Source organism: Patagioenas fasciata, chromosome 9, assembly GCF_037038585.1.
Source record: "Patagioenas fasciata isolate bPatFas1 chromosome 9, bPatFas1.hap1, whole genome shotgun sequence".
NCBI lineage: Eukaryota > Metazoa > Chordata > Aves > Columbiformes > Columbidae > Patagioenas > Patagioenas fasciata.
Genome location: NC_092528.1, coordinates 5895726 through 5911294, shown reverse-complemented (window position 1 = coordinate 5911294; position 15569 = coordinate 5895726). Strand labels below are relative to the sequence as shown.

The 15569-nt window shown below is 46.3% G+C and overlaps 1 protein-coding gene across 2 annotated transcripts; it reads right to left on the bottom strand.

Moving 5' to 3' along the window:
* Positions 1-699: 699 nt before the first annotated feature.
* On the bottom strand, positions 700-14848 carry SENP2 (SUMO specific peptidase 2). Of its 2 annotated transcripts, XM_065845131.2 has the most exons (17): positions 14667-14848; positions 11649-11704; positions 11428-11558; positions 10532-10604; positions 9919-9997; positions 9563-9707; positions 8629-8732; positions 7185-7321; positions 6554-6611; positions 5416-5479; positions 4455-4838; positions 3828-3959; positions 3240-3443; positions 3034-3113; positions 2589-2673; positions 1847-1942; positions 700-1385 (listed from the first exon to the last, which is right to left on the bottom strand). In XM_065845131.2, the coding sequence occupies exons 1-17, from the start codon at positions 14846-14848 to the stop codon at positions 1323-1325; spliced, it is 2073 nt and encodes a 690-aa protein (XP_065701203.1). In that variant the 3' UTR covers positions 700-1322. The 2 variants fall into 2 exon arrangements, with proteins under 2 accessions (XP_065701203.1, XP_071668465.1); XM_071812364.1 differs by lacking the exon at positions 4455-4838 and having other exon boundaries at positions 14667-14786.
* Between the last annotated feature and the right edge of the window lie 721 nt (positions 14849-15569).

Genomic DNA, 15569 nt, shown 5'->3' with positions numbered 1-15569 from the left:
TTGGCAAAGCCGAAACAGTGCCATGCTAATTAACAGCTCACTAATTATCCTGGGAAGCTCAGGTGTCCCTGTCCAGCCCCACAGCTGCTCCTCCAAAAAGCTCCAATCCCCCAAAAGCAGATGGGGGGACAACACCCCCCTGGGGATGGGACCAAAGTGGGGCTGGATGCCACTTGGGTGATGTGGTAAGAGGGGAAGGGGCGACCTGCTGGGGACCCCAGCGCTGGGGGGACACAGGGAGAGGTGACCCTGGGGAGGGCAGGCTCTGGTGTCCCCCCATAACACCCTCGCCATGCCTCAGCACAAGCAACGGCAAGAAGAGCATCAGGTTTGGTTTTTGCTGTCCCCAAACTGTCCCCAACATGGAGCGGCTGCTCCTGGTATGGCCATGGGGCCCCCAGCCCCAAAAGGTGGGGCTGAGCCCCCCACGTCCCTCTTGTGAGTAACAACCCCATCACAGGGTGGGTGACACCGCATGGTGAGTGTCCCCCCACCCAGGGCAGCAAGCGGGGGATGTGACATTACTCACACCCTATGTTCCCGTTACTCACATCCTACGTTCCCATTACTCACCCCACACCTTCCCATTACACTCCAGGTCCTGCCTGGGGTCCTATAAGCGACCTAAAAATAATCACACCCATACAACAAGCTTTTTTTTTCCAATTTATACAAAAATCACTCTGTTACCAAGTAGAGTTTCATTCCAGTAAGGCTCTTTAAATAACAATACATATTTATTTTAATAAAAAGAAATAAATACTTCTCTTTTCACATTAGATAACTCCCTGGAGACAGACAAAAACCCAACCACAGGGGCTTCACTATGGATTTGTTCCAAAAGATGGCGAATTCATTCTTTCCATGCTCAGCACAAATCCAGTTTTAGGAATCAAGTAGATCGCGGATGTTTCAGAAACCGAAGAAAACTCTCTTTGAGGAAACAGCAGCCAAGCACGTTGTCCTTGGGAAGGTAAATCCAGCCGTCACGGGTGAGAATCCGACTTGTCCGTGAGGCGGCTGCGAGGTACGAGCGTCCGTCTCAACAACGAGGGGTTCACAGTATTTGCTCTTCACCGATCGCTCGGCGAGGTCGCGACAATCGTCGTGCTTCGCACTCGAGGTGCGTTGGTTAAATTGCAAAGAGAGTCACCGTCTCCAAAATGGGGGATGGGAAAAACCGAACACAAATCCTTAACCGCTACGTCCTAAGCTAAAGAGGAAAATTGTGCGCCCGCTGCTGCCTTTTCAAATAAAGTATTAGAAAAATAACTAAAGAGTCACCCGTGGGTGATCACAGTGTTACTCTAGTAGTGCACGTCTCACAGCAGCTGCTGGTGGATTATTTCCCATACCATCTTCTTGCGGAAGTAAGGCATGTTATTCTGAAAAGAGAAGAGAGAAATTAAACACAAAGTCGAGGTAGAAAATATGTGTAAACACCCAGTTCTTTAATATTAAGTTCCTTTTAGAAACTGGCAACCTTTGCCCATACGGTACAAAACCCACACGGCTCCTAAGAGGGCGACACGGGAAGAAAACCAATTTGACTACACAACAGCTTGCAGGCACTTCAGTAAAATAGCACCATGCTGGAAAATAACCAGGGACTTAACGGGTCAAAGGCTGAGCCCCGTTTCTCAAAAGAATCCCAAATCTGGATATCGCAAACCCCGCGGTTGCAACATCTTGCCCATTATCTCGTGGGTACCAGACCTAAGGCTGGAGCTCCAGCCCCAACAACCGGGCACCAAAATGGGCCAGAGGTACAAAACCTCAACCCCTGTGCTACCGGGTAACTTCCCCAGTAACTTCCCCGGTTCTTGGTTTTGAACCTTTCGCTCACCTGTGTGAAAGTTATGGGTTTGTCTCTGGAGATGTAATCGGCGAATTTGCAGGTGAAAACACCGCAGTCGCTTCCATTGGTTTGCTGAGGAATTTCCTAAGGGAGGGAAAGAAGATGGAGAATTTTCCTCTGTCTTAAAAACCATTTGGATGTAGCACAGCCTACCCAGACCAAAAAGACACGTGTGAACCTACCTGCAGAATCCAACTCTTGTGCACAGGGCATAAACCCAATTAACACACACCAACCCTCCCCTCCGCTGCCTTTCCTTGCATGTTACCATCCGAATTCTTGGCACCCTTCAAGGTGTCTTGAGGTTCGCACAGCGTCGTGTTTCTTAAATCAAGTCTTTAAATGCTGGTTTTTATTATGAATGTGTTGAGAAACATCAGCTTTGTCACAGGTCAGGATTTGTGCCCCAAGCCATGATGCCAAATCCAAACCTGATTTTTTAGCTGACAACAGCTAAAGAGATTCTCAAAATTGATTTGGGAAACGAGGGCAAAGGCAGATTCACCTTAACGTGACAGACTCATTAAAATATTCAGCCAGCAAGGAAAAACATGGCTTAAAGACTTAATCCCAGCCTAGCTTCCCCGTCCATTTGCAGCCTGAGGCGATAGCGTAAGAACACGAGACCCTTGCAGGTATTTCCTAAAGACTTGGACTTATTAGAAAGCGTCAAGACGTTTGCGACAAGGAGTTACGGTTCCCATTGAAAATCCAAGCGGTGCTCACGTACATGTGGCTCCATGTTGTGAAGAGTCCACTCCGAAATGCTCAGCTCCTGATTTCTCTTTTCCCGGCTTTCTTCTTGCAGGTAACGGCTGCGGTTAAAACAAAACACTAAATCACTCTGTGATTAGGGCTGATAAAAAACGGGCTGCTGAGGGGCGCCAGGAAAATGAACGCAGGCCAGGGAGGTGTCAGAGGATCCTGATTGAAGGAGGAAAAAAGCCAAATCTTTACATTTACAATCAGAATGAGAAGCTGCGAGCTAATGGTTGCTGCTCAGGAATGAGATCAAGAAGCGCAACAGGTCTAAAAATCACATCGGAGGATGAACAGGAAAACCAAGCGAAGAACCATAATTCTCTAATTCTACTTTGTGCCTGAATCCCACGTACAAAACATAAAAACCTCCTCAGCGTTCGGCCCAGAAAAGCACTGATGGAGCAGTTACTTACAACAAAGTGTCACAAATCTTGCTCCCTTTTTGTGCCATGGAGTCAAAGTATTTGATGGTCTTCTTTCTGACGTCAATGACCTATAAAATTAGAAGGTGACCATGAGACAAAACACGATCTTGTGCTGCATGCACACAAAATCTCAATGACTCTTCTTGCTCATTTCTTCTCCCCATCCAGTTCTACAGTTCTAAAACTTCACTCACCGCCAGCGCCCAGTGGACTCTCAAGTGAATGGGCACCAAGACGATGTCCTGCTTGAAGAGATCCACCCCTCTGGTCCATCTTCTCACAGCTTTGTAGCCCTCCGAAATGAGTTTAGGATAAAAGAAAGTACTAAAAGCATGGACCGATGGATAGCCTTCCTTCTTGTTTCTTTCCACCAGAAGACTCATGTAGAAATTAATGATCTGTACCACAAAGAGGAAACGTGAGATGTGAAATAAGACGCTGGCTTAGCAAATAAACACAGTGACGCGTCTTTGCTGGTCACCCTTAAATACGCAGCTGAGAGAACTTCAGTCTCAGCTGCCGGCTTTTCTTATGACAATTTTGCGCTTGGTTATTTCTGGAGTTTGATAAAACCACCTGCCACCCACTCCAGTAACCTCAACCAAGCAGCATAATACAGGAAATAAAGGAACTTCCAGGAAGATTAGACCCTAAAATAAGAACCACACAGCTATTTCTAGGCACTGCAGTGGTGGTCAAATAACTTTGAAGTGACTTCCGTACACAGTGAAAGGGTATTTTTAAATAAATGCTGAATATCAGCATGCTCCAGCTTGTTTTACCTCGTCGTTCAGCCAGCGGAGGTTCTGCAGCGTGTGGATGTCCTCCCGCGTAACCCTGAGTTTGAAGGCACTGCTCATGATCTCCCCCGGGTCACCGTCGCGAAACGCGGCGACGATCTCTCTCTCCATGGCCTAAACCGAACGATTAAACGAGTAAGGATTTGTGGAACTGAGTTCTGAGCGTGTCAACCTCAGCGTTCGGCTCAAACGAGAGTGTTTCTATCTAAGTCTGCTTAAGGAATGCAAATAAACCACCAGGCCTGTTAGTATAAAACAATCTGATCTGCTTTTGGGATTTTACGACCATAGTGAAGAGGTAGAGCCAACATAACTGTACGGACCAGGTTAGCACGGCTCTGCGAGACTTAAACCTGGACTAATTTTAGGCTTGGTCACAGAAGCCCCACAAACAGTGAGGTCAGTACAACTGAAGGAGTGTGTGGAGTATATTATTAAAACCTTAAAAGCAGCTTTATTGCTGCAAAGTCACAGCTGCAGGGACTCACTAACAGCTTAAATGCAAGTTTTTAAGATTTAAAAAAGCCTTAAAAGCACCTCTAATCAATGGAATTCCTTGCAGCTGCTTCACAGCTTCTGTTTTGTGTAACAGACTGTCAGCTGCGTTACCTCTGTGAGCGGAGAAAAGCGTTCGGCTGCTTTTTCCAATTTGGGGAATTGCTTTTCTTCTAATTTCAGGAATCTCTTTTCTTCTAAGTTGGTGAATTTCTTTTCTTCTAAGTTGGTGAATTTCTTTTCTTCTAAGTTGGCGAATTTCTTCTCTTCCAAGTTGGCGAATTTCTTCTCTTCCAAGTTGGCGAATTTCTTCTCTTCCAAGTTGGCGAATTTCTTCTCTTCCAAGTTGCTGAATTTCTTCTCTTCCAAGTTGCTGAATTTCTTTGCCTCCACATTCATGAATTTCTTTTCTTCCACATCAAGGGGAGGTGATTTTCTGGACAGAACAGGCGCCAGGCGTGACAACAGCTCTTTCGAGGTGGCAGCTCCATGCTGTCTCTGTCAGACACGAGCACGTTACGTTAACACCCATTTGTTTGCTAGAGGACAGCGCAGAAAATCTTGCTCGTGTACAGAACTGGGTTTTTGTACAGATATCCAACCAAATTCCAAAATTACTTTTTATTGATGGTTGCATTCCAATCCCAGCAAAGCCTCTACAAGTTGACATTGGGATTAATATTTCTGATTTCCATTATTAAAATCTTATTTTTGATCTAAGCCGTGACCAGAGATGAAAGCCAAAGAGATGTTCTTCTCATCTCGCAAACCAAGAGAAGACTAACGATACCACAGTCCAGCTCAACTAAGTCTGCGAATTAAAGATTTTTAGGCTATACCCAACACATTGAAGGGGAAGAGTAAAAATAGTAGAGTGTAGTATGCAGAAATAAAATGAATAACAGCAGGAAACCCTTTGCGATAATGCTACTCATCCAAGAGTGCTCTTGCTTTACCTGGGAAAAACAACTGGGACAAATACATCACTTATGCAATAAGTGAAGAGTGCAAAAATTTCTGATCTCAAGCTGCTATATTTTCCTAAAAAGTGAACTAATGAATTGCACAAGCTTACCCCTGCAGTGGCTTGTTTCCCTGGCCTTGCCTGTTCACGGGAGTTTTCTGCTGGTGTGCAGTACCTGAGAGGTGAGAGAGGGGAAGAAAGGGAGAGAGGAGTGAGCTGCACATCCACACAGCCCCACATCATCAAGAATTCACTTTCTGGACCAAAAAATGCTTGCTCAAGGCCAGTTCTGACTAGAGCCTCAGCTGCACACATGCACAAGACTCCTTTGATTCCTTGTTATTAAAAATGAGGCAGCTACAGGATGTTTCCTTGTCTTTTATCCCCCTTTGGAGAGGATTATCATTAAAACCATGCCGACTATGAAGAGCAAACAGGTACACAGACATTAAAGTTGTCCCTATATATGTCCCTTCCTCAAAACAAAGATTTTGGGTTGTCAAATATCCCGTTTTTCAGGAGGGAGAGCTACACCAGACTCTCAAGGTATCCTACGCTCATTGTGCTTTACAGGCGTTCAGTCCAGCGTGGTGTAAGAGTAGATACAAGAAGCCTTGTTGAATGACTTCAGTTGGGAGCTAAATCTCAAAAAAAAGGCAAGAAAATGTTGCTTTTCCTTGCACCCATCATATTCTATCAGTTATTTCCTCCTCTCCCCTCGAGCTTAGGGGAAACAGTGACGATCATAAAATCATAGGGGGCTGAAGGGACCTTTAAAGCTCATCCAATCCCATGAGCAGAGACATCTTCCCCAGCTCAGGTTGCTCAGAGCCCCGTCCAGTGCTCATGTTTCAAGAAAGAAGGGAAGAAATTTGCTAAAAACCAGGACTGACCATCACAACCACATCTCAGCTCCCATCTGCGCTTCCTCCTCTCTCATTTCAGGGAAGAAAGACGTGTGTACCCAACTGCCATACAAAATTCCACCCTGGAGCTGCACTTACTGCACCCAAAGCCCCCAAATCATTGATGGATTGGCAGAAGGACATTCACAAGCAAAAACAGACTCTGCAAATCTATGGACAACTCAGTAGGGCTGCCACTCTTACCCTCACCACCTTTGTTGCCCCAGCAAACACCACAGCCCTGAGATGATAGATATGGTTTGTCTGCTTCTGGATGCTACCGGAGGCTGAGACATGTGCAAGGAGCCAAAAGAAATGAGAACCACGACTTAAAGAGACTCTACCTGATCATATCGCCTCCCTGAGGCCACTGGGGGTTGTGAACTTCCGCATACTTGACACCTGCGTGGAAAAGGAGTAATACGAAAACAAGAAGTCAACTTTCAATTGCCATCAGATGTACATAGTTCTAGGGGTTTGGGTGATAAATACAAAAATGTTTTAATGACGGTACGGTTAGGACGTTGGAACTCTGAATATCATGTGCTGGTGTATGAGAGTTGAGCAGGGCATTTATTAAGTTTTAAATCCCGGATTGCACGTGACCAAACAAGTGATTTGTGCAAAGCCAGGTGTTCAGAAGAACAGCTTGCCCTTTTCCACCACAAAACAAGCTTTCCCCACCTGCTCAGAAATAATTTCAAAACCTGTATGATTGCCTAATAAAGTCACAGATAGGTAAAAAGAAGTATTAATGAAAAGCTATTCACAAGACTTTTTTTCCCCTTTCTTCCCAAAGACAGCTCATTTCAGTCTAAAAGCTGCCATAAGCTGTCCTAGCACAAACACGCTGCCTGATTCAGATTTCCTTACAAGCGGACACAGATTAATGATACGGTAGCACTGACAAATCTTTTCAGCACAATCTATACCTTCGAGACATAAGGAAAGGCCCCGTTCTGATTTGAAGCCTACCCGCACAGCGGAGCAGAGCCGAATCACGGGGACAGTCGCCGGTCTTTAGTGTCACGCGGGGATAGAAATCCCCCCCGTATTTTTGCTCTTCCAGGTGACTCACGGTCGTCACTGGTTCCTTGGGGCCGGCTTGGACACTGGCACAGACAAAAACAACAAAAAAACGCAATTTTGACGTGCGTGGAATTTGTTATCAGTGCATACGCATTAATAGAAAGGAAACGGTTTATTCCTACACCATACATTACATTCTATATTGCAAGCATTCTATATTAAAGCAATAGAAATAAGTAAAATTAGGCTGTTTAATCCCCTGAGAGAAACATCCCATCTGGTTTCACAACAAAACGCAAAGGGAATTTCAACTACTGCTTTCAACTCGGGCGTACTGAAGATACAGGAATCAGATTTTCTGTCTCTTTGGGATTTCAAAAGAGACTAATCCATCAAAAAATTGGAATCCTTTACCTTTTCACCAGCAAATCAGTGGCTTTTTGGGTCTTTCTTTAAAAGATATTCTTTGCACATCCTACAAATATCTGGATTAACCTGAGGAGGTCATTTTGTATTATGGGACAGGTCAGCATTCACTACAACCATCCTTGAGCAATTCTTTTCCATCTATTTATTCATCATGCTGACACTGAGAATGCAATGTCCACAATATACATATTTCTGGGACATTTTCCTTCAGACCTGCTCTTCTCTGACCTCAGGGACTACAAGCTCATCAGTGCTAAACCACCAAGGGATTTTCCTAAGGCTTGGAAACAGAATTTAACACAGAATTTAAAGGAAACTGCAAGAAAACACGGCATTTTCTACCGTCTTACCGCATAGAAAGGCATGCTGGAACTTCAGCACCACCGTGACATCGGTATTTTACAATAATTAGGCCCTTTTGAAGCACAATTATTTCACTAAGATAATGGCTTCTATGATTTTCGTATTTTCCACTTGTGTCGTTAACTTCGTGCAATCTCTTGACACAGTTATAAGACATCAAATATACTCATCACTGGCAATGTGTAAATCAGAATTACACACAAGTTCCTCTCTGCAGGTTGCTTTAGGAACTGGAATTCTACACACAAGCAGGATTTTGTCACCTTAGTATACTGCAAAGAGAAAACTTCCTAGAATTTGTGCAAGAAGGACTGGGGAAGGTGGGAATAACCAGTGCTGGGGGTTTTTATACTACAAGTTACACTGCCAGCACTAGAAATAGATACTGTTCTTCATACAGAGACAAGAAAGAGAAACACATCCACAGCAAAGGAATTTCACCCTTAGAATATTCAGAGAATATTCAGGCTTCATCGCAGGGAGCTGCAGGGGGGTGTTAGCCCTCTGGCACACTGAGAGTAGGAAAGATTCATTCCCCTCCACTACAGCGGCTACAATATTACCACCAAAAGTTAATGGTTATTTTTCCTCTGCTTACTTGCGGAAGCTTGTCGGCTGTGGATTAGGGCAGCTTCGAGGATATTTTTCCTTTACCAGCTCCAAGAGCTGCTTGTATTTCTTTTTTTCTTCTTGCTGAACGCCCTAGCAGAACAGAAACAAAACCAAACAGATGAGAATCACTGCATGTGAAGGAAATGTCTGTAATCTGGATACAGTGCAGACTGCACAGGCCATTCCCAAAATACCGGCACGTTATTGAGGTTTACTTCAATGTTAGCCCTGCTTTAGGAACTTGTGTCCCACTATAAAACTCAAAATTCCTTCTGCAACTGTCTCCTCAAACAGGGATCTCTTGTTTTCAGCTGTCTGCACCTCTTGCATAATAATTCAGGATAATATACACATTTCTGTCAATATACATAACAACTGGGTGCTGTGAGTCCACAGGGTATCTTAATCATTCTCCACAGCTTTCCACGGGACTTTGGTTAAGTTCTTCTCCCACATAAACTAGTTTTATCAGAAATTTTCCAATAGTTGCTTAAGATATTGGAAGGAAAGGGCAGGGAAAGACCTCTCAGATAGTGCTGTAAGGATTCTCAGCAACAGTGTGTGTTTTTTTGCCTATGTTATCCTTTTAAAGTTACTACGTAAAGATCACCACTGACCCAGGTTAAGGATAAAATAGTGAAACAACTTTCCAACAAATAGACAGTGACAAAGCAGAACAGCTCTACTTAGAAGCAGAACCAGTTGGAGGATCCTCCCAAAGTGCACCACTTCCATGAAAATGCTTTAAAATTCAATCTTTGGGCAACAAAGTACTGCTCTGTTCCGAGACTGGATGCACATACAGGCAAATAAAATGCTATACGCTGATCTCACAGGAGCATTCCTTCAACTTCATTAACTACAACCCACCGTGCTGTTAAGCAAAGCTTTGTTATAACCAAGAAGTTGTTTTCCCTCACCTCCTCAGCAGTGCAGAAGGGCCTCCCCGTTTTGTTGGCCTCCGAAGTGGTGGATTCCGGCCCGGCGCGCTCCTTAATGGGCGGTCGCAGAGTGAGGACGCTGTCTGGAGCAGGTTTGATGTAGTGTTTGCCATTCCTGCTCGCACTAAAAACATCAACGGCAAAAGAAACAGGATCAAGAGAATGTTCAAAAGTGCAGCTGGAGATGCCCCTTGGTACAGCAGCCTAGAAAACTTTGGAAAAATGTTGCTACGTGGACACATAGAAATGTTAGGCAGTGCAGAGGAAGTTCAAGAACAAAAGTGAAAGAGTAAACCTTGGACAGAAGAAGTCAAAGAAAACAGAAGGATTGTTACCTCAGACATGGAATTGTCCTGTGATAAAAGGATAGTGTCTCCTTATTCAAGCAAGTATCAGTTGCACAAGGCATGTTATCTACGAGAGAAGAGCACAAACCATCAGGAACTATACAAGGAAGCTGAAGAGTTTTATGAGTTTACAGTAAAGAGTTTCACCCAACATCAATTATTTTTTCCATTTAGCACTTTCATAAATTTTCATTTTCTCTCTTACAGCACAATATTACTTGTGTTATATATCACTTCAGGATATTTACACATTTTCATATTGGCAACTACACAAAGTTGTGCACATGAGTTATCGCCAGGCTAAACCTGAAATAAAAGAGGCTTATCGGGATCTACTGCCTAAAATTAGCGTTTGAAACAATTTACTTCTGGCAAGCTAAGAGGGGACATATCAGAAATGAGATGACAAGAGAAACATCTGGCCCCAATCCAGAAGGAATGTGAGGATGCAGGGAAGAAAGAGAGCTCATGCTCGAATGTTCTGAGATGCTACCGAGATATTGTGCCTGCAATAATCCGTATGTAAGCCTAGGGGTAAAATTAAACACTACTCAAAGCACGGCAAAAAAGAAACGAGTTCTTAACTTGACGTCAGCCTTACCAATTTCTATCATTTCTACGTCTAGCGCAGAATCTGTTGGTCTTTCAGGTGAAGAATCAGAAGTAGACCAAGCCTTAAATAAAAACAGAAGAAAGTATCAATATGAGTGTAACCTGAATGTGAATCCAAGCAAACAAGCTTTATTTAGTCTGCTTTGTTATGACTTGAGGGCCACGATTTGGTTTTTTTAGGTTGCAGCAGAATGTGAACCTTTGCAGGACAAGTACACCTTCATTTTTTAATACAGGTTTTCAGATGTGCAATGATTAAAACGACAGGTTATCACTTAGTTCTCCTCAGTCAGCTCCTAAACATTCCAAGGTTTTACAGTTTACCCCTTGGAAAAATATGTTTTGTGCAAATAAAGAGTTCATGACTCTCTCAGGAATTAATAATTAGAGCACGACAGTTTCTTATTCCTCTTATTCTGCGGGGGAACAAGAAAGATACGACACCTTTGAACCAAACTAAGGAGTGGAGCAGTTCATGACTCATTTTTCCGGAGCCAAAGTCCTACAGGAATCCTCTCCTGGGCTGACAGATGACAAACCTAGCAGAAAGAGGTTTATCCAGAGGAAGTGTGCCGTTTTTCTTGTAAAGTAATGTATTTTGACTACTTAGCTATAAGCTTGAGAAAAAAAGTAACGGTTTGCACACACACTTAGACTATGAACTTGAACACTGTCAAGTATCCGGTTGACAACAAACATTTTGCTCCTTCCTCAGGTGCAAGTGCCAGACAAGAACATGCGAACTTAAGCACAACAAACCAGGAGCTGCCTGCAAGAAATGGAAAAGAACCACCTACAGCAGCCCCAAATGCGAGATGCGTTAGGGAGAGCTGCTGCCTTTTTCACCTGGCAGAGATTCTACCTAATTTCCAAATCCCCACTGACCTCTCCTGCAGGCTCTCTCGGAGCAGCATGGCTGACCGAAGCCTTACGGTGCTTATGCTTCGCTTTGCTTGGCAAATTCACCACACCAGAAACACCTTCGACTTTCTCTTTACGCCCCGAGAAGCCGTAATCTAAAAAAAACAAACCAAAACCAAGGCTGTATGAGAATGTGATTTAAAAGGGGATTAGGATTTCTATTTGCATACTGCAACGTGCAATACCTGGTTTACGCTTCTTGCATTCAGTCTGGTCAGGATCTTCCAGAAGTGGTGAAACGCTGAGGAAAAAACACACAGATAAGTGTTACACAACCACAGGTCAGCTTCTAACAGCCCGACTTCCCTTCACAGGGCCCAAAGTTGGGTTTTTTCTCCTTCTTTTCACGCTTCCTAATGTTTTACATTTGTTCCCATCACTGAATAAATCGCTTAAGTCAATACGTAAAGCCTTTTTCAAGGAGCCTACCAGCGATTATTAAACCATCCAAGTCCGTAAGTCACGACACCAAGTTGCAATAAGCCTAAGTAGGGCAGGAAATAAAAGGTGGGAAAGCAACCCATGCGTACACCCACTTAAATAACTGACGGCTAAATCAGTGCTCGTGAACTCGTTCTTGAAATACCTCTTAGCTGCACCCTTTCTTACGAAGCATAACTTCAAGGTTTATATCAGTCGATAACACTGATAAAATCTAGCAAAAATTTTTACTTTGGAACAGAGCACAAAGGTTGTTCCTAGATTTTTTGGGTTTTTTTTCTATTTGCTTCCAAAAGAAAGATAGCAAGGATTCTTTCAAGAATTCTTTGGTCTTTCTTAGGCAAAATAATTTCTTTTAAACTGTTATGCTGGTATCATCACTTCTGGACTATCTTCTGTCTGTATCAGGAGCACAAAAGGTAACCGATACGCTGAATGGCACCTTTCAAACAATATAAAGCATATTTGCTATTACTGTGCTATTAAAGTCAGGCAGAAAATATTGGGGGTAGGTGTTAAAGTGAAATAAACGCCTGTAAAAATGCATTCTTAGTCGGTGTATTTGACATTTTAGAAGGTAAAACTGAAGAAGACAAAATATTTGTATCCTCCCGCTCAGTTTTTAGCAAGAGCGAACTAATTCTGAGCTGCATTTCAGTGCAAATTTTCCAGTATTGGGGAAAAAGCCCAATTCAGCCTACACAAGGCTACCATTGGAGATAAGCAGAGCTTAAATCCCTGACTGTGGCCACAATCACTGTTTTTGAAGAGAAGTGCCTCTTTCTCCAGCTTTAGCAGAGCACCCAATACCTGTGAGTGTTGCTTTGTCCTTTTTGACTTTACCAACCACTTGGAGGTTTGGAATTGGTTTGATCGCGAGAAAAGATGAATTATGTCTTGGTAATGCAGAAAGAAACGGGGAAATCTTTGATGCAGGAACACGGATGGGGAAAAAGTAAGGGAAAAACAAATCTGGGCTTAGCTATTGCTGTCTCTGCTGGGAATACACAACCCTGTGAGAAGATTAAACTGTGTCATTGCAACTGGGGCTTTGCCAAGGGCCTGGGGGAAACAGGTAATTAATTCACGGAGTGTTTGTTGAGTAATATTTGAAACACTCTCAAAAAATGGGCCAGAAAATTAAAGCGATTTGGAACCGCTCGCCATGCAAGAGTGTGTTCATGGCCTTCTCCAAGCTCTAGAGAAGACAGCACCTATTTATGCTCAGCGTTTTCCTCGCCTCCTTAGAAACCATAGGGAAAAAATTAAGGTATCAAGAAAACTCAGTAATTCCGCACATACCCACATAGGCTCAGGTCCTGTTCTTTTCAAAAACTCCTCCCCCACCAGTGTCAGGGACAGTTCATTGGGATTTATCATGTAAATTTGTAAAAAAAAAATTAAGTTTTCACAGGTTAACCCCCCTCGCAAACTCACACACTGCGCTTCACAGCATAGCTAACGCTTATCTGCTTTCCCCACCAGTTTCACTACCCATGCCCAGAATTTTTCATCTTTCTACCAGGGGAAACCTCGAGCGGCAGAAATACCAACCACCTCGTGGTTTAGATTTCCTTGAAGAGACTCATGCGGGGCACCTGGGAACACCTGTTCCATTTTACAGCCCATCTCAGCGAGTGCAGTTTGAAAACTTATTTTCAGCAGGACAGCTCCTGAAGCCACTTAACGTGGTTTCATTTGAATTTCATCCTAATTGCTTCGCCTGCTGTTCCCAGTGATCTCTTAGCACAACTGGGTCTCCCGGGCAGACCATGACACCCCAGCTCGCAGCAAAGACACGTTACTCAGTTTAGGACTGTGCTCTGCACAGCAGCCGTGAACAACTGCGTGTCCAACAAGTGGCTCTTTCCACTAGACATTCACTTCTCCCATTCACTTGAGAACACGAGACACTAAGCAGAGCCTCTTGGAGCAACCACACTCCTCGAACACGGTACATAATACATATATTCACTGAATCCCAGAATGTCAGGGGTTGGAAGGGACCTGGAAAGCTCATCCAGTGCAATCCCCCCATGGAGCAGGAACACCCAGCTGAGGTTCCACAGGAAGGTGTCCAGGCGGGTTTGAATGTCTGCAGAGGAGACTCCACAACCTCCCTGGGCAGCCTGGGCCAGGCTCTGACACCCTCACCAGGAACAAGTTTCTTCTCAGATTTCAGTGGAACCTCCTGTGTTCCAGTTTGCACCCATTGCCCCTTGTCCTGTCACTGGTTGTCACCCAGAAGAGCCTGGCTCCATCCTCCTGACACTCCCCCTTTCCATATTGATAACCATTAAAGAGGTCAACCCTCAGTCTCCCTTTTCTTCTTTTCAAACCCCTGCTGCACAGATGGAAAGCGAACGAGGCCAGAGGGGCTTTGCCAAGGGACTTATGGGGAACACCTGGAACCCGCCGCGATCTCACGGCACCACACGTGAACCACGGTGACCGCGGGCACAGGGTGACCCGACACGGACGGCCACCCAGGCCGGCAGGGTGAGGAAGGCACGGGGGGCCCATTACACCGCCCTGAGGGGGATCTGGGCCCCGGAGCGAGGGGTACCCCAGGGCAAGACACCAGAGCGACAACCGCCGCTCCCACCTCAACACCCTCAGGCCGGGGAGCGGCGGTTGAGGCGCCGCGCGGGCTTCGCTCCCGCCGAGCAGGCCCCGGGGGTCCCTCAAGCCCCACCCCGGGGGAGCTGGTGGCGGGGCGAGTCCCCCGGGCGGCCGTGAGGCGGCGGGGGCGGCTCGCTGACCTGGGGAGCGGCCTCTTGCGCGGCGGCGGGCCCGAGGGCGGCGTGGGGCGGCGGGCGACAGCGAAGAGAGCGCCGAGGGCCCCCAGCAGCCATTGGTACATAGGCCCCGCCGGGCCGCGGCGGAAGTGGCGCCCATCCCGCGCGACGCCCGCCCCGCCCCTCCGGGAGAACCGCCCTCCCATTGGCTTCTGTCGCTGTCAGTTCGGGGACTGACGCACCGCCCCCCTATGGAGCGTTGGGGGGAGCTAGCGCGCATGCGCGTTACCGCTTTTCCGTTACCTGCGGGAGCGTTTATGGCTCCGCCCAACCGCGTCCTGCCCGGCCTCCCGGGCCCGCCCCCTGTGTCCTACTGCGGCTGCGCACCAAGCTTTTGCTTCAGTGAGCCCCGAGTGGGGCTGGCGTGTGGAGGCTGAGGGGGTGCTCGGGCTGGGCGGCCGTTGAGACCCCCTTGAGAGCTCCCCGAGTGCCCCCGGGAGCCTCTCTGAGAGCTCCCGGGAGCCTCTGAGCCCTCCCCGGCTGCTCCCCGCTCAGTGTTCAGCCCCGCTCAGTGTTCAGCCCCGCTCAGTGTTCAGCCCCGCTCAGTGTTCAGCCCCGCTCAGTGTTCAGCCCCGCTCAGTGTTCAGCCCCGCTCAGCGGGCTGGCGAAGCGTTTCCCCTTCCCGAGGTGCAAAAGCCGGCGGGAGCTGCCGGCGGCTCGGGGTCCTGCCCGCCCCTTCCCGCCTTCCGCCCCCTCCGGGGCTGAAGGGGACGCGAACCCCGGGCTTACCAAGCCCGTCCCTGCTTAAGAGCCCGAGACTTTCCGCTCTTTCTCTTGGCCGCGCCCGCAGCCGCAGCCGCCTGCGCCATGGCTCAGGTGCGACTGACCTGAGCGTTCTATGTTTACCATGGTGACCACCCGCCTTTG